This window comes from Saprolegnia diclina (assembly GCF_000281045.1).
Source record: "Saprolegnia diclina VS20 unplaced genomic scaffold supercont1.29, whole genome shotgun sequence".
Lineage (NCBI taxonomy): Eukaryota > Oomycota > Saprolegniomycetes > Saprolegniales > Saprolegniaceae > Saprolegnia > Saprolegnia diclina.
This window is the reverse complement of record NW_008246096.1, coordinates 580759-597598: the sequence shown is the minus strand read 5'-3', so window position 1 is coordinate 597598 and position 16840 is coordinate 580759. Positions and strand designations below refer to the sequence as shown.

The following is a 16840-nucleotide window of genomic DNA, read 5'->3' as shown; positions in this document are numbered from 1 at the left end:
GGGTGGGGCCGGACTAAAACGCGTTTAAACGTTTAAACGGCGGGAGGATTTCGCAATATGCATTGGACATCGGTTGCGCTTCAACAGCATGTTCACTGCCACGGATCATGGCGGTGATCCGATTTGGATGGGGCGTGGAACATCGCGTGATCATGGCACTTTGAGGCCCTCGATAACGTCTACAATGGGAGGCGGTGGGTGCGCAACGAGTCCCACTACCTACTACATACATGCGAGCTCCAACTTACCTCCTACAAGCAACCTTATAGCTGCTAGCATCTCGCTGCTCGCTCGTGGAGCGCACGCAAATGCAGTCGAATAATACACGCGGTCGTAGCATTACAGTTGCATGACGTTCAGCTCGGCGTTATGGCGCAGCGGTGAGCGTTCGAGGACGGTTGTGCTGGCGCGGAGGTCGCCAAGCAGCTTGAACGCAGCGACAGCAATGTCAGCGTGCGTCGTCAGCGCGCACACTTGACGCGTTGCCGCGTTGATATAAAAATGCATCGAAATCGGCACGAGAAGGTCGCGCCCAACCACGAGCGCGGCCTCCTTCGGCGGCAAGGCCGGGTAAATCGTCTCGATGGCCGTCGGCGAGAGTTGCAGCTGTAAAGTGACGTGCGCATGGACAATTTCTTGGTCGTCGGTGATAATCGGCGCCTCGACGTGGAGCGCCGTGAGCTGCAGCGCAGGAAAGACCCACGAGTAGACGTCCCACTGCTGGACAAGCTTGGCCAGGCCATCTACCTACGCACGTGCATATGCATTCGCGCCGACGAGGCTGTTAATGTGGGGTACCTTGTCGTCCATAAAATCCAAGTCGGGTGCCATCACGGAGCGCAGGAACGCGATTTGGTCGAGGCCCGCAGCGCCCGTCCCGCGGCCGTGCTCAAAGAGCGTGTAGTACGTGTGCACGAGGCGGGCGCTGCCGTCGCTTGTGAGCGCAGGCGCCGACAAGGCTCTCTTCTCTTCTTGCAAGCGCCGCCATCGCAGGTGGAGATGGTCGACGGTCGCACGGAGGTCGACAACCTGGCGCTCGAGCTGCCCGACCAAGCGCTTCTTCTTCTGGCGATAGCGCTGCTGGTGGACCTGGTTACGAAGCCGCTTGAGCTCGACGACGTCCGTGGTCACGGACAAGACGCGGTCGAGATCCATGCACTCGGCACCAATATTGACACTGGTAACCTCCGTGTCTCCGTGCTTTGCTTTCGAAAAAGTGAACATATTGCCAGTGCATAGACACGGGTATTTTACCACTTTCTCGCCAAGCAGATAAAACGCGTTTTTCGCGTTAAACGCCACCTCCTCCGGATACAGCCGAGCGGTTCGCCGTTCTCGTCATCGTTTTCTCATTGCGCTTCGGGTGGCGCATGTTGTACCGATACCACGAGTGGAATTTCGCACGTCACTGCTCACTGCTGGTGTCGCTGGTGTCGGGTCGATGAAGTGAGACAACGTACTAGCATGGACAGGGGCCTCGGCCATGATGACTCTAAACTGGGAGCTACTAAACACTGCGGTGGGTTGATCTGGCAAGGAGCCGAATACAACCTAGAGAAACCAAGGCCGCTGGACGAGAACGGGACGAGAACGAGACAGTTTATTACTGGCCATACAAACGATGCAGCGACGTGACGAAAGAACTGCCGAGAGCGTGCTGAGATGATGAAGTGCATGGTGGCTGGTTTCGTTCACGATAGCGATCGGTTCGCAGCCCGTCACAGTCCAAGTTGCGGTCTGCGCTTGATGGAGCTTCTTCGTGATATGAGTCCAGATCGAATACAGATCTCGCTCGCTGCACCAGTCCGCAACTGATACTCGCAGTAGGCGGCTTTCTTGAAAAAGCTTTTGTGTGGTTGGAACTACGGGGTTGCCTGAGTGCCCAGATGCGAGCCAGTACATATTATAGTGTCCGTCTGAAGTGGCGTACCTTGAATGCGCTGGCTTGGCGCAACAAGTGTTTTGATGTGGCCGAGCTCATCGTCAAAATTCACACAACAGAATGAACCGATGCCGGACCAGGGCTTTGTCGCACCACCTGCATCGCAGTTGCGACGCAATCTTTGACTACCTCTGTGCGTGCCGACTCGCGCATTTGAACCAAGTGCCGTGGAACAGAGACTTGTGTTGATCGCATGCAAACGCACTTCCTCAATCAAGACCGAGCTACTTGGGGGCAACAACCGTGATGGTGTCCGCCATGCCAGAGGTGGGCGAGGCGGTTAGCTTTTGACTGATACTACAAATTGGTGGATGGCTGATGACTACCCTTTACATGGTGGGACTATAACCACGTGTGCCTGTTAAATCGAAGAAAGAGAAGAAAAGGAGAAGTTCGATATGACGTGGCGATCTTGTGCAAGCGGTACTCTGCGCGCCGCGGCGAGAGCTCATGGCAGGTGCTCCTTTAAACATGCCGTGCATGGTTTTCATGCTGGTTTTTGTAAACCTGTGTGGCACCCTTTGAATGCGCCTATAAACTCTAATTTCTACCAATGAACGAGCGTAAAAACCTTGTAGCCAATGCGGGTGTTGCACTGCACGAACGCAACACCCGCACTGGTCAGTTTGGCCCGCTCACGCAGGTTTTTTGACCAATTAGAATAGTTGGCGCCGAGTCCAGAGAGCTGGGTATTGAACTCGAGCGTTTACTCGCGGAGATCATCAACCCAGCAATCTGTGCTTACGCAATGATGCTGCTACCTTTCTTCGATAGTAATGCCCTGTGTGCGACCCGATATGGCAGCTCGTAGAGTCTCTAGTTATCACTACCCTACAGGAGCTCATAGTTCGCGACGAACTTCTTGAGCATCATGTACTGTCTAGTGTACGTATTGCTCATGAGGATCGCGAGACCGTAGCTCGCGTTGATGCGTGTGGCAAGGCTGGCAGCTACCCGTGGAATCGATCGAAGCACTGACCACTGAAGAAGAACGATGGACTGACCGTCAAGCCCTATTGGGTCGCGGCTTTCACTGAGCGGCTCTGAGCGGCAGTAAAGCAAGCTCACTCGCGCTCCATGTCGCCAAGCACGAGTGTGCTGAAGCGCCAAAACGCTTGCGCGAAGATCGCGATCTAACGGCTTCGAACATCGTGATACTGAATTATTTCTTTTAGACCAATGCGGGTGTTACATTTATATATATATGAACGTGTTCCGCGTTATCTTCATTATGACACAAAGACTTCGCATACGTAGCGCTACGCCTGACTGCGTGGGGGAGTTGGCTCCAGCACTTGGTCGTTGGGGGTGAGCTGCGTACGGAGAGGTCCATCCCGTGGTGGACCCCACTCGCCGAGTCTTGCATTTGGCCAAAAATCAGCCAATGCGGGTGCCCAAAGGCAGTGTTACGACGATTTTAGACTGATGCGCGTGCGGGATTTCGCCCACCACCTAATTGGTAGTCCCCGGATGCCATCCGGATGGCTCGAGCCGCTTGCTCTGCGCCTGGATCTTGTAACGTGTGCGTGCTTCCATATCTTGGTCTTCTAGAACGCTCGGCCTTGCGCGGAAAACCTCTTCCACTTCTTGGAAACGGCACTTCTTTGCATGATGTCGGTGCATTTTGGCTGACGGATCCAGCCGGCAGCAATCGTGCTCTGCTGGAAGCTTCGAATCCTGATATCATTGAGGACCGGGGCGGGGTCAAGTTGCCCGCTGCCTTATACTAGTGAACAAGCTCATTATGTTTGCCATGCAAAGACGCGCACCCCATTAGGGGTGTTCGCGCCCCATTATGCAAACGAAACTGCCGACGAGAGACAGGGCCACCATCTACTCCATGCCCGACGTCACCAAGCAGGTCATGTTGCATAAGAACAGCATTGCCGCAGCGAACCATCTCGCACGACCACAATGCCCCCCAAATCTTCGTTGCCATCCGGTATTATATTTTACGATCCCCGAGATTGACGCATGACGGATGCGTTGACACCACACATCGACCGACGGCGTGCGTTCGTTGCTCTTTACTACATGGCGGCTTCTGAGATTAGTCGGCCGACTACCCATCGACTGGCCCAGAACGACGCGTCAAGTCAATTTTGTCCTCGCCACCAAGGTTTAGCAACCAAAATGGACCAATCGTGGTGCAGGACGCATGGTGGCATGAGCGTGGGCGGCCCTAAAACTCGGACGAAGGCGGAGTCAGACATCCGGGCGGAGGTAGCGTTAGCACGCAGGTCCTTGGCGGGTAGATCAGCGTCTCGTCGCCAAGCGGGATACCGATAGGTTGACCCTGGGCGAGGTCATCAATGAAAGCCGAGGAAGCAGTACGATGACAGCGTCGAAGACTTTGACATGGCGCATATGAAAAAACCTCAGGAGCAAAACACGAGCGCCTGGGCAAAACCCAAAGCAGTTGGAAAGTCGGGATAGTCCGTCGTTCAAGCGAATGTCCGATAACACGCAATTCATAAATGAATATTATGTTTTGCTTTCTTACATAATGGACAAAAACGAGACGACAAATGGCGGCACATAGACTGGTGCAACCTCTCGCACCTCCGTTTTACATAATAAACGTACTTGAGGTTAAATACGTTAAACTTACCCTGAAGGCCAATCAAATCGCGTACCGCCACCGTAATCTGATTTGGTGCGCATCGGGCGGTCATCGGGCCCTCGGGGTACTTGTGCTCGACGGTGCTGCTCGTCTCACGAGAATCTCGCCATGCGCCGTGAGCAGCGAGCCCTCGAGGACGAGAAGCGCCTCTTCAACGCTCGAGACAAGCAGCGCCAGCGCAGCGACGAGCTCGGCCGCCGAGTCGAGACGGTACACGATGCCGTCGACGTCAAAGCAAAAGACGAACATCATCGAGACGCGGAGGCTTTTGCCCGTGAGCTTGGACGCGAGGTCCGGATGTACATGCGGGAAGACAGCTTGGATGGTGCTGGGGGTGATGCCCAGCTGCAGCTCGGCGTGGGCTTTGAGGAGCTTGTCCGAGCTGGCGTGGGGCAGGCCTTCGATGAGCGTGCACTGCATCTGAAACGACGCAAACTGGCACGAGTAGCCCTCGAGCTGCTCGATGAGCTTGGTTCGACTTGCCTATCGCAGCATAAATAACAAGCTGCGGGGAATAAAACGTGGTAAAACCACACGTACTTGGCCAAGGTACAGGAGGTTGTCGGCCGTGATCGTACGCAAAAAGTCGTGTTGCGGGCCCGCGTCGAGCTGCAACCCATTCGCAAAGTGCACAAAGAACTGGCACACGATGTTCATCTCGTCGGCGTAGAGGTTGGAGACGGCGCGCTGGAGGTACTCGAGGCGGCCCTCGAGGCGCGCGACCTCGTTCGAGAGGCTGCCCACCTGCGTCTCGAGCGACGAGAGGTGGCCCTTCTGCTCGGCGCGGTACCGGCGCTGGTTCATCTTGCTTTGGTTGCGGCGAATGTTGCGCTTCTCGAGGAGGACGGCGCGCGCCGCCGCCTGCTTGGAGCGCTCGATCTCGACGACCGCGCGCGAGTTGTCGGGCACCATCAAGCGCCGGTGGTCGGCCATCGTCGTTCGAGAACCTGGAAAACTAAGCATGACAGCCGGCAGGCAATTTCCCGTCCAAATGATGATGTGATTGGCCTCGTTTTATGCATTTTGGCCAATCACGACCGCGAGCTCAGCCGAACTGTTGACGGGGTCCTAATGCCCTCGCATCCCATCATCACAAACCTCATCCCATCAACATAATTTCGAGCCAATCACATCGCACCGAAGATGGAGCCTTCGATCGTCGTGACATCGCTTTGATGGACAGCGCCTCATGCGCGCACGAAGCCGCGTGCGTTCAGCCACTCGCCGAGACTGGACGTCGGCGGGCTTCACCTCTGCCTCGAGGCCTGCACGGGAGCGAATACAAGCACTGGGAACGTCGGGCGACCTCGACCGTTTCAAATTCTCTTGTCGCTTTGCACTGTGCTGGGAAAGCGCCAAGGCAGCCATGGGGGTGCTGTCCAGTCGATCCGCGTTCCGTGGAACGAAATTGCCTGGACAGCGACAACTTTTCTGGCCTCAAATAGCATGTTCCACCAATTGATCTCGGCTACTTTACTCAGTCCTCCAGTGGTTCACCGCAGCTTCTGGGGCAATTCGCCAAAGTCTTGGTTGTTGTGTCACAGTATCGCGTTCTGTGTGGCGAGGCTGGTCCCGTCAGCATCGCAATCACGTCACACCACGAGGGCCAGCATCTGTGACGACCTGCATTCTCCGTATCGGCTGTTTTGCTCGATCGCACGACACTATCCGTCTTCAGTGTTGCATAGACCATGTTATTTGTTGGTGAATTCACGGTCGTTCCTGCAGGACTAGAGGCATAACGTCGTCGTCCGGCATCGCGCGCTCCATGGATCGAGGATCGGCTTAGGCGAGCGATGCGAGGTAGTCGCCCATGGCCGCCACGTCGCGCGCGTACGTCGCCGCCTTGGTGCGGATCTCTTCGAGCGTCGTGTCGAGCTTGCGCTTGAAGGCCGAGTGCTTGTGTGTCGCAAAGAACGTTGCGATCTCGTCGGCCTTGGCGTCCGTGTGAAAGTGGCGGATCGTCAAGCACACAATCGACCCAATCTACATGACGTCGATGAATGTATTCGCTGCAAAATCAAACGAAAACCATACCTTGCTCGGGATGTACTTGGTGTTGAGCTCGTCCCAGTGCTCTTGGATGTAGCCCCACGCCATCTCCGTACCGGCCTGGCTCTGGCGCGCAATGCTGTTGAACGCGTACTGAATGTCCTGCGCGCGCACATGCGACCCGCTGAGCGCCCACTGAAGCGTCTCGAGGCGCTTGGACGGGATTTGGCCCATCGCGCAGAGACAGTCGAGCTTGAACTCACCGAGGTCCACCGACTCGTACAGTGTGCGAAGCTGGTCGTACACGACCGGCGACGCGTGCACGGCGGCCACCAAGTCGAGCACACAGCTACGCAAGTCCGACGCCAACGGCGACCCCCTACACGCAGATGTCATCAGCACATTGTATGCGCATCCTTGGACCCTTACGTTGGCGTCGCGACAAACGTCTGGAAGTGCTGCTCCGCAGCAGTTACCACCGCTAATAGAACGTCAGTGACCGTACACACGAGTACAAGCACGTACCATGGTCGCGCGCGAGGCCGAGCATCGAGATGACGGCCTTGCGGAAGTACGCCGAGTTGTCGTCGTCCGACGGCAGCGACGTCCATGTCAAATGGCCCATCGGCTGCTGAAAGAGACCAGCAATGTAGCTTTGGAGAGCCGGAAAGAATGCTTCGTCCGCAAAGAGCTTGGCGTAAAAGCCGAGGTGGCCCGAGAGCGTCTTCCATGCGAGGTAGCTCGGGTCGGCCGCGAACGCGCGGGCAAATGCCATCGCATCGCTGAGAGCGACACGGCCGGCTCGCGTGAGCGTAAACACGTTGTTGAGCAAGCACATGCGCTCGACATCACCGAGCACGAGCTCTACGATGCGTGTCAACCACAAAAGGAATTGGAACTCTTGGCATACGCTGGCACGGCGCCTGGAGGCGGCGCCACCCCTCGGAACAGTAGTTGTCGACGTAGAAGCCCTGGGAATGCGCGTTCAGCTTGACCCACGACGCACGCTTTAGCTCGTCGTTGGCCAAGAGGTCGCTGGCCGCGGCAATTTCACCGGCCTCGTCGCGCGGCGCATCGCCCGCCGACCAAATACCAACACGGTGGACGGTGGCACTCTCGGCTTCGTCGTAGACAACCGTCAGCGGAATGTCCCAGCGGCTGTCGCCGTCGTCCTGCGTCGACGGGTTGGAGAAGAAGCGCGTTTGCTTCACGGTGAGCTCCTATCATCGGGCACCATTTATACTGGAACGAGACGAAAGCGACACCTACCTCGCCACACGTGAGCGTCACGACGGGGTACCCGGTCTGCTTGGTCCACGTGTTCATCATCGTCGCGAGCGGAAGCCCCGAAGCTTCTTCGAGCGCGTGCCAGAGGTCAAACGTCACTGCGTTCTGGTAGCTAAACCTAATCACCGTCCAAAGTATACCATCCGATCGGTCCTGTCAGACGAGCCTACTGCTTCAAGTAGGCCTGGATGCCCTTGTAAAAGACATCTTGACCGAGATACTCGCAGAGCATGCGAATGATGCTCGCGCCTGCGCAGAGTGGGCATGAGAAAAGTGGTTGCCAGCAATGCGTACCCTTGCAATACGAAATCGCGTCGAAAATTTCGTCGGCTTCGTCCGGGTGGTTGACTTCGACCTCGATCATGTGCGAGCTAAGAAGACGCTGAGTGTGTCATGTATCGAAGCACATGAGTCTACCTCAGCAAGGCGTCTTCGCGGAACGCTGCGCCGAGCGTGACTTCCTGGATGAAGTTTTCCCACATCTTCCACTCGGGGAAGATCGCGTTCACGGCCTCGTACTCCATAAAGTGCGCAAAGCCTTCGTTCAGCCAAAGGCCAGTCCACCACTCCATCGTCACGAGGTTCCCGAACCACTGGTGCGCGAGCTCATGCGCGACCGTGAGTGCGACCCGCGACTTGCTGTCTTGGCTGCTCTGGCCTACAGCAAGAATATTCATCAATCACGTCCTTTGGTGTACGTGCGCGCGTACTGGGTTCAATCAAAAGCGCCTCTTCGCGATACGTGACGCAGCCCCAGTTCTCCATGGCGCCAGCTGCAAAGTCGGGGATCGCAAGCATGTCGAGCTTCTTGAGAGGGTACTCGAGGCCAAAAGTCTTCGTGAAGAACGAAAGCGACTCGGTCGCGACTATATCAGGATAAGAATAAGAGACCACATTACAAGAGGTCATGAAGCGTACCCGAGAGAGCAAATTCGCCTTGGTTGCTCTTCCCCACGGGCGTGTACACGTTGACAAGGACGCCTTCGCGCGAGTAGGCCGAGAGACTGTCAAACTCGCCGACAACGAGCGCAACCTACGATCGACAACCGTTGGTGGTAATCGACGTATATTCGAATGCACGTACCAAGTATGTCGACATGATGGGCGTCTCGGCAAACTGCCACACCTTCTCCGTCGCGTTGTGGATGTACGGGGACGGGCGGATCGCGGTCGAGAGCACGTGCATGTTGGAGATGGCCGTGAGGTGCACAGGCGTCGCCATCGAGATCTCGAACGACGCCTTGATCGCGGGCTCGTCCCAGCACACAAACGCTCGGCGTGCGTCGCAGGCTTGAAACTACGAGGAAGAGATGCATGAGGGTACGTACGACAGCATCATGTGCGTACCTGGGACGTCGCCATGATGCGCTTCTCGCCGTTTTGCTCGTAGCCTGCGCGGTAGAAACCACGGAGTTCATCGTTGAGAATGCCATGGAAGCCGAGCTCGATCTGGGCAGGCCCGGGCGCCAAGGTCTCGGCCAAGACAAAGGTCACGGTTTGGTCTTCCTCGATGAAGCGGACCTCGTCGCAAGCAATGGTCTTGTCGCCTTGACGCACCTTGACCGAGTGCACCCAGAGCTCAATTGCATGGGACGTGATCGTGTTAGTCGCCTCGTTCACCTCGACATCGATGGTCTCGCGACCTTCGAAGCGGTAGCGGTCGAGGTCCACGACGTCGTACGCAAGCGTGTACTACGCACATACAGGGCGTCAACCTTCCATGCGGCGCTGCATGAGGCGTACCTTGGTGGGCCGGACGATGGTCGGGAGGCGGGCAAACTCGTGGGGCATGGCTCAGCTGGTCCGTGGCAAAATTACGAAGTGAGGTCGGCGAGCGTGGATCCCACGGATGCACCTCGGGCGCCCGCCTCATTGGTCAAAATCATGTCCCACGGGTGGCCTTTTCAACCAGCGAACCAATCACAAGTGACCGAGTCGCGAAACCACAGCATTCTTGAATAGTGTATGTTTCTCGGAGAGAGATGTTGGGTTGGCATTGGACGCGTAGCCGGTACCACTGAAGAGTGTACACAGGGATTACGTGCGCTCCAATGGTAGTTAGCAAGTCGAAAAACGTAGCATCCGAGCGCATCAACTTCCTACGTCCATCGCTGCAGTCGTAGACACCCTATCGCAGCGGCCACTGCTAGAGCATACTATTTACCGAGTATCTGTGATACCCTACACTATAATCTAAAAAAATGATAATAGTGTTGTTTTTGTATTTGGAGCACATCTTGTTGCGCAATCGGCTCGAGCACACAGAATCACTGGGCCATCATGCTTGCGCTTCGCCGTGGTCTTCGCCTTGCGCCCATCGCCTGCGTACGTCGAGTGGAGGCAACATGCGTTCATGTGAGATCTTATATCTTATTGGTAGCGCTCGTTTAGCTCGCCGGCAAACCTCGAGATCTGGCGTCGCGCCGAGGCCGTGTGCTTTGACGTCGACAGTACCGTGATCCAGGACGAGGGCATCGACGTGCTGGCTGCGCACTGCGGCCAGGGTGACGCTGTATCTGCTTGGACCTCCAAGGCCATGAACGGCGGCGTCAAGTTTGAGGACGCCCTTGCGGCGCGGCTCAACATTATCCAGCCCTCCAAGGCCGCGATCGATGCGTGCTTGGCTGCCCATCCGCCCACGAAGTACCTCACCAAGGGCATCCAGCGATTGATTCAGGAGCTTCAAGCGCGCAGCATCGACGTCTACCTCGTCTCTGGCGGGTTTCGGCTCATGATCGAGCCCGTCGCCGCCCATCTCGGGATTCCGCCCAGCCGCATTTACGCCAACACGATTCACTTCCATGCCGATGGCAGCTACAAGGGCTTTGATGCAAACGAGCTCACGAGCCGCGACGGTGGCAAGCCCCGAGTCATCGAGCTGTACAAAGCCTCCTATGCAACCTACGACTTCTGACGCCTCTGTAGGCTCAAGCGCGAGCGCGGCTACAAGACGGTCGTGATGGTGGGTGACGGTGCCACTGACATGCAAGCCAAGCCACCCGCTGATCTCTTTGTTGGCTATGGGGGTGTCGTTGCCCGCCAAGTGGTGCAAGAGCGCGCCGACTGGTTTCTGCGGGACTTTGAAGAACTCATCGAAGGCCTGGCTCCCAGCGACTAGTGGAAACACGCTTACGCGTTACCTAGATAGTGCCATCGTAGAGGAGACCACGCAAAAGAACGTAGCTTCTTTGTTTAGCTAAGCGTCTAGCATAGAAGATGACTCACTTGCAGATCGAGGCGCATATGACGATCCACCTCTTGTTGCGTGTCACGAGCGGCTGGCACGCGCGGCCGCGTATCATGGCTGCAAGGAGGGCAGTTGACAGCTTCCTTTCTTCGTGCCTGCGACGCGGTTTTTGCATGCACCCACCCCTGCATGATTCCGAGTACTGGCGACTCGGAACAATGGGACTGCTGACCACTTTGGTTGCTATCTCAAGCGGTGGTCGTCGTCACACATCCAAGTCGACACGAGTTTGATTCGTGGCTGCTAGAGCGAAGGCAGGCGGCGTCGAGGAAGCGCCTGCGGCAACAGCAGGTGCGCGCGGTCTCTCCCGTAGGTTTGCAAACGACAACGATGGATGGGTGGTCTCACGCGCGGGCATCTGTGTCGGTAAACAAAGTGGCAGAACGCTACTGGACTCATGGCTGCTGCCGCCAATCGCACGTCGCGCACCGCTGCAGGAGGCCGGCATGTCCAACGCAGGGCTGACATGTGCATGATAGGATACAATGGGTGTAACTCGACGCATATCCGAGATTCCACCAAGTCAACATAAAAGAGAGTTCGATGCCGACTGGATAGCACCTTCCATTGCACACCTTCTAGTGTCTTGAGCAGTCCCATGTTCCGCTACGATGATTCGGGCGTCAACGACCGAGGATTGCCAGAACGTCCGGTCCGCGACTGATTGAAACGTGATAGCTGATTTCGACCAAGTTGACAAACCAAGCCAAAACTATTCTCGTTACTGTCTCCAATTGACCTTTTTGTATCAATAGCGTCTCAAGAAGATAATATATTCTTGTATCTAAAGACAGTAGCGAGAAAGAAGGTGGCCCGTTTCAGAACGGACCCAGCTGGTCGTGGTGCCATATCGTGTGTATACGTTGTACGCCTGTTTGCATCGCGGATTAGTTCGTACTGCAGAGTGGATACACCAGTGGTTCCTGGCTACACGAGTCATCTTGAACATGTTACACCACCGGACACGCACCCACATCAATGAAGGCAGCAGCAGCAGCCGTCGAACTCAACAAATTGGCGACCAAACCCAACTCGGTTCTTCGCTGGATTCCAGCCAATAATTGCCTCCTCATTTTCAGATTTACCACGACCATGACAGTGCACCCGACGACCTACCGGACGACGACGCCCGAGCCGACAACGTACTACGGCAGCCTCCACTACGCCGCCACACCGTATGCCGCGGCTGCATACCCGGCCGAGACGTACACGCACTACTCGAACCTCTACGGCGAGCAATTCCACCACCACTGGCAGCTCTCGGCGCCCGTCGAGGACAAGCCCAAGCAAGTCAAGGCGACGCGGGCCAAGCGCGCCAAGCAAGACACCAAGGAGTACAAGAAGGAATGGTATGCCGCCCACCGCGACGCGCAGAAGGAAAAGATGAAGGCGTGGTACGAGAAGAACAAGGCCAAGCGCCTTTTGCAAATGAAGGCGTACAACTCGCGCCGGCTGCAAATGCAGCGCGAAGCCAGCAAGGCGAAATCGTCTCCGAGCAGAACCACCGCAGAGGCCGCCAACAAGGCGAGTCTGAGCTTCATCTTGTGCGACTAGACACGCGCGTAGTGTCCAATGTGGTGTCCTCCTTGTCTGTTGTCCTAGTTCGTTCAAATAAATTTATTCCCTCCTCCTCATTCACTGCGATAAAAAGCGGCGCTATACTTTCGAAAGTACTTGTCGTCGAAGTCGAAGCCTGCAACGAAGCACTGTAGCAGGTGCCTTTGAAAAAGTTGATGAACGTACGAACTGCCGTTCGTTGCGACCGTCTCGTCCATTGCACTGCACGTGGGTGGCTCCGAGCTCTGCATGCATTGACAGCGTGTGACACGGACACCAACTCGGAAGCATCATGGAGGGCACGGACGAAACAAGTGGGTCGTCTTGCTCGCGAGCATTTTTTTTTGTAATGCATGTGATGATGATGGCGTATCCCACACCTACGATAAGACGATTGCTACATAGCTCATCCTAGAGCTACTACTGTTCAGAGCATCCCACTTATCATGGATGTATATCTAGCATCCGCGTGCGTGCATGATCCACGCAGGTTCCAATGACGTGGCGCATGGAGCGACAGGGACGCCAGTCCGCACGTTTTTTTTCCGAAATCGGTATCTACGATTCCAGTCGTTGTGTTATCTAGATGCACTAATAACGTCCATGGCCGGCGTCAAATCTACGACTTTACTGGTTCTAGACGACATGATAGACAGCGTCGAGCGGCTTCGAGTACTACACTCCAGTGGCTGTGTCGGGTGCCGTGCATGGGGTGGGATCTTATTCCTCCCGCCCCATGGGTCGTTTTGTCGCCGACTGTGGGCGGGGTTTGGCCGGAGCCACTTTTTCTTGGGTGGTTTTGGTTTGTTGTCGCTGCAGAGCTGCATTCGCCGCGCGCAATTCGCGGTTCTTTTGAACCTACACCCAACTATGACGCTTCGTAGTACACGTGTCGTCGCCACCTCGTGCTGCAGCTTGGTGCGCAGCTGGTCCACGACGTCGTCGTCGACTTCGGGCTGCCGCGGCTTTTGTTGCTTGGCTCGCTCATCCCGCAACAGCTGGCGCAACGTTTCAATCGGCTACACGAGCCTCCATGTAATCGCCTCTGTGAAGTACAGCGACAACACGTACGAGCATGCTGAGCTCCGAGTCGCTGTCGTCGTCTTCGTTGATGATGCCGTCACACTCTGCCGAGGTCGTCGCAACCTGCGCCAAAAATGAGCGATCATCAACCATGGTTCAAGCAAGGTTACGGGAGGCTGCTGCAAAATCCGACCCCGGAACGCCGACGCGTACCCCGCACTCATCGGCCGGCGCGCGGGCGCCGAGACAGGACGTGCCGTGGCTGCGACACGTGCCGACATCACTTTGTGCTCCTTGGCGTGCTGCACACGGGCTTGAACGAGCGGGTCGGACCCGAGGAGCGCTCGAAAGTGGCGCAACTTGGTCGTGTTGGTCAGGAGTGGCTTGGGCCAAGAGACATCGTGGCTTCTATCTTGGCACTGAGGATAGTTCTTATTCTTGAACATGACGTACTTGCGCTGCAAGTGCGATTGGCTTGCCTGGAAGAGACGCGTTGTATAAACGTAGAGCTGGGCCATTTCGTCTTTGAGTGTCTAGCGAGCGTCATCTCGTCATCACAAACTTACAGCAACGAGATACTTCGATCGTCTCTCGGTCCGTGGCTTGGTGCTGTGTCCACTGCTTGGTCAAGTCAAGGAGCTCTTGCTTTTTCCTTGCCAAAAGACACTCGTACTGCTCCTTTAAAAGTGCAATGTCGTCCTCCTTGGACTTTTCCAGCTGTAGCGCGCGCTGGGCAAAGTCAGAAGACACGGCGAGTGGCAGTGTGGGGCCATCCGATTTCGCGCGAAGCATCACGCTCGGTCGCTGCGACGTTCGCTGCAGCGCTTGGCTGTGTTCGAGAATATGCTGAATGTCCTCCTTGTGCTTGGACGCGCCTTGGGCCTCGATCCGGACAAGCGCTTCGTCCTTGAGCACGAGCTCGCTCTCGAGACGCAGCACTTCGCGCTTTTGCTGCTGCAGCTGCCGAAGCATATCGTCCTTCTCCTTCTTCAGCTCGGCCTACACGACGTGAGTTTGGCACGACTCTAGGGAGATGACCTGCGCCAGAAGGACGGCGTTCTTGACATCCTCGGCTTTTTGACGCATGTAGTCGCGTTCTTTCCTCAAAAACTCTATGACATCAATTTGATGAGAAACAATGCAACGCAGGCGTCGAGACCGATCGTGCGCCGAAGCTCTTGGTTGCGACCGTGGTCCGAGAGCGATTTTTTCCGCTTGGAGGGCGAGTGTCCCAGCGCGTCCTCGGTCTTGGAGAGCGTGATGGGGTTGCCGTGCATGTCGAGAATCGTCTCTTCTGTCGCAATGACCACTGTACCATCCTACGTGGCCGTTCATGCCGCCGCGTTCCAAATGCAGCGTACAGCAAGGCGCACGTTGCCTTCTTCTGTGAAGCCGCTCACGTCGTAGCCAAGCTCGCGCAGAATCGTGCCCATGCGCGCGTTTTGCTCGGCACGCAAACACTCGAGCTTTCGCTTCAAGAGCGCAATTTCGTCCTGGAGTTTGCGTATTCGCCGATCTTTATCGACGACGTTTTGGTTGATGTAGTTGACACGGGGCTACATAATTGATGAAATGCGTGATGGCGCGCTTTTGTCATGTGGAGCTACCTGGTTTTGGACGGTCCGACACCGGTTGGCGAATTGCATGGTGCTCAAGCACTCTTCGTAGTGCTCTTTCATTGGGTGGATGGTCGCAATGAGAATCGTAAACGAGTTGCCACCTAAGAATGATTTCATAAATATGCAATGGTTCATGCGTTCGCACCGATGCTGTTTTGGAGAAGCCGCGTGAGTTTCGAATCGCGGTATGGAATGTAGTTGAAGCGGCTTTCGGGGTCGAGCGACATGACAACTTTGCCGACTGCACTGAGCGACGAGTTGATGTGCAGTGCCTCCTTGAGCCGTTGTCCGTCCGACTCGCTCTTCTTGAGGCGCTCCGATCTACACCAGCATTTGCTATCTGGACGCAAACTTTAGTTGAAAGTCGCGTACCCGGCCAAGTCGACCATGTTGAGTGTGCCCGAAATGACTTCATTTGTCGCCAAATCTAGGCAATTCAGTTATTGCAACCAAATAAATGGCATAGACAGCAGCCTATATTCTGTCGCACCGTGTTGGAAAACGTGAATGGAAAACACCGTGTGTGATCGCGAAGAGACGGCGTTCATCTTTGTTTCATGCGTTGAGCGCAGCTTGAGGCCCATTTGCACCATCACATTCACCTACGGTTTTTGTCGTTCAGTCTTTGTCATTCAAATCTCAATTGAGCAACTTCTTCACGGCGCGTGACTTCAATCATCGAGAGATCTTTGACAAACACTTGGCCTTGGGCGTCTTCGTGAATCTCGAGGTTTTCTAGTTTGAGTTTTGCGTCAGCGACACGGCCTCGACGCCATCGTCCGTACCTTTTTCATAGTCAACGCGGGTCTCGTCTTTGGAAGAGTGATTGGAGAAGACACTACGTTCTCATTGCTGTCAATACCGCAGCGCGATACGAGGTCGCACCTCGCACTGCTGTCGGTGCGCTTCATCGCCTTCTACGTCCATGTACGTCGTCATGTATACAGTCGACCTGTCATTGTAGTACCTGGCGCAAGTACCAATCCGCGCTACTGCTTTGCTGGTACGATACGGTGCGACCCGTTTTCTGAGCATACCTAACACCACGGTGCTCTCTCATTTGTCCTTCACGACGAAAAAAGCATACTCGCGGCCCAAGTCGCGCAGCCGATCACAGTAAATTTCGAGAAAGCTCACAACCAGCGTGATTTCCTACATGTCACGATTCCCTCGGACACGAAACGATAGGGCGGAATGTACGGGCTTGTTGGTGCGGTCGGTTTGCTGGTTGCGCTCAATCATGTCAAACAGATAGTCGGTGCAGCGCGGGATGATGCCGTCCTTTTCGCCCGTCTCGCCAAAGATGCTAGAGACGTCAACGTGACCTCTTGTGTCTGTCGGTGCGCTACCTAAACGTCTTGCCCGAGCCCGTTTGACCGTACGCAAAGCAGCAACTGTTGATGCCCTTGAGAGCAAACTCGACGAGCGGTTTGCTCGTCTAAATCGTCGAGCGATCAAGATTTGTATCTACATGAGCAAAGGACGCACCGACTCGAACACTTCTTCTTGGTTTGTTTGGGTCCAGAAAATCTAGGACCGCGGTGGTCACC

General features: G+C 55.7%; 6 protein-coding genes across 7 annotated transcripts; 2 read left to right on the top strand and 4 right to left on the bottom strand.

Moving 5' to 3' along the window:
- Nucleotides 1-90: 90 nt before the first annotated feature.
- SDRG_09291 lies at nucleotides 91-1206 on the bottom strand. 2 transcript variants are annotated; one of them, XM_008615213.1, is made up of 3 exons: nucleotides 799-1206; nucleotides 249-747; nucleotides 91-179 (listed from the first exon to the last, which is right to left on the bottom strand). In XM_008615213.1, the coding sequence occupies exons 1-2, from the start codon at nucleotides 1153-1155 to the stop codon at nucleotides 340-342; spliced, it is 765 nt and encodes a 254-aa protein (XP_008613435.1). In that variant the 5' UTR covers nucleotides 1156-1206; the 3' UTR covers nucleotides 91-179; nucleotides 249-339. The 2 variants fall into 2 exon arrangements, with proteins under 2 accessions (XP_008613435.1, XP_008613436.1); XM_008615214.1 differs by having other exon boundaries at nucleotides 155-179; nucleotides 231-747; nucleotides 799-1200.
- A 3212-nt stretch (nucleotides 1207-4418) lies between these two features.
- SDRG_09290 (hypothetical protein) lies at nucleotides 4419-5573 on the bottom strand. Its single transcript, XM_008615212.1, has 2 exons — nucleotides 5106-5573; nucleotides 4419-5048 (listed from the first exon to the last, which is right to left on the bottom strand). Exons 1-2 carry the CDS (start codon nucleotides 5526-5528, stop codon nucleotides 4614-4616), a joined length of 858 nt encoding a protein of 285 aa, XP_008613434.1. The 5' UTR covers nucleotides 5529-5573; the 3' UTR covers nucleotides 4419-4613.
- A 638-nt stretch (nucleotides 5574-6211) lies between these two features.
- Nucleotides 6212-9657, bottom strand: SDRG_09289 (hypothetical protein). Its single transcript, XM_008615211.1, has 14 exons — nucleotides 9588-9657; nucleotides 9192-9536; nucleotides 8929-9141; nucleotides 8763-8877; nucleotides 8555-8710; nucleotides 8262-8502; nucleotides 8139-8215; nucleotides 8015-8093; nucleotides 7827-7962; nucleotides 7468-7777; nucleotides 7083-7421; nucleotides 6987-7038; nucleotides 6603-6936; nucleotides 6212-6551 (listed from the first exon to the last, which is right to left on the bottom strand). The coding sequence occupies exons 1-14, from the start codon at nucleotides 9633-9635 to the stop codon at nucleotides 6351-6353; spliced, it is 2646 nt and encodes an 881-aa protein (XP_008613433.1). The 5' UTR covers nucleotides 9636-9657; the 3' UTR covers nucleotides 6212-6350.
- A 418-nt stretch (nucleotides 9658-10075) lies between these two features.
- SDRG_09288 (phosphoserine phosphatase SerB) lies at nucleotides 10076-11109 on the top strand. Its single transcript, XM_008615210.1, has 3 exons — nucleotides 10076-10169; nucleotides 10225-10724; nucleotides 10770-11109. The coding sequence occupies exons 1-3, from the start codon at nucleotides 10125-10127 to the stop codon at nucleotides 10960-10962; spliced, it is 738 nt and encodes a 245-aa protein (XP_008613432.1). The 5' UTR covers nucleotides 10076-10124; the 3' UTR covers nucleotides 10963-11109.
- A 1001-nt stretch (nucleotides 11110-12110) lies between these two features.
- On the top strand, nucleotides 12111-12760 carry SDRG_09287 (hypothetical protein). Its single transcript, XM_008615209.1, has one exon. The coding sequence runs from the start codon at nucleotides 12184-12186 to the stop codon at nucleotides 12643-12645; it is 462 nt and encodes a 153-aa protein (XP_008613431.1). The 5' UTR covers nucleotides 12111-12183; the 3' UTR covers nucleotides 12646-12760.
- Nucleotides 12761-13368: 608 nt separating this feature from the next.
- On the bottom strand, nucleotides 13369-16824 carry SDRG_09286 (hypothetical protein; the record flags this gene model as incomplete). The annotated part of the gene is made up of 21 exons (XM_008615208.1): nucleotides 16779-16824; nucleotides 16640-16728; nucleotides 16491-16596; nucleotides 16378-16442; nucleotides 16258-16327; nucleotides 16176-16207; nucleotides 16076-16128; nucleotides 15943-16025; nucleotides 15781-15892; nucleotides 15663-15717; nucleotides 15436-15611; nucleotides 15279-15391; nucleotides 15033-15227; nucleotides 14831-14990; nucleotides 14710-14783; nucleotides 14251-14670; nucleotides 14125-14204; nucleotides 13842-14079; nucleotides 13720-13794; nucleotides 13551-13667; nucleotides 13369-13506 (listed from the first exon to the last, which is right to left on the bottom strand). The coding sequence occupies exons 3-21, from the start codon at nucleotides 16530-16532 to the stop codon at nucleotides 13369-13371; spliced, it is 2298 nt and encodes a 765-aa protein (XP_008613430.1). The 5' UTR covers nucleotides 16533-16596; nucleotides 16640-16728; nucleotides 16779-16824.
- Between the last annotated feature and the right edge of the window lie 16 nt (nucleotides 16825-16840).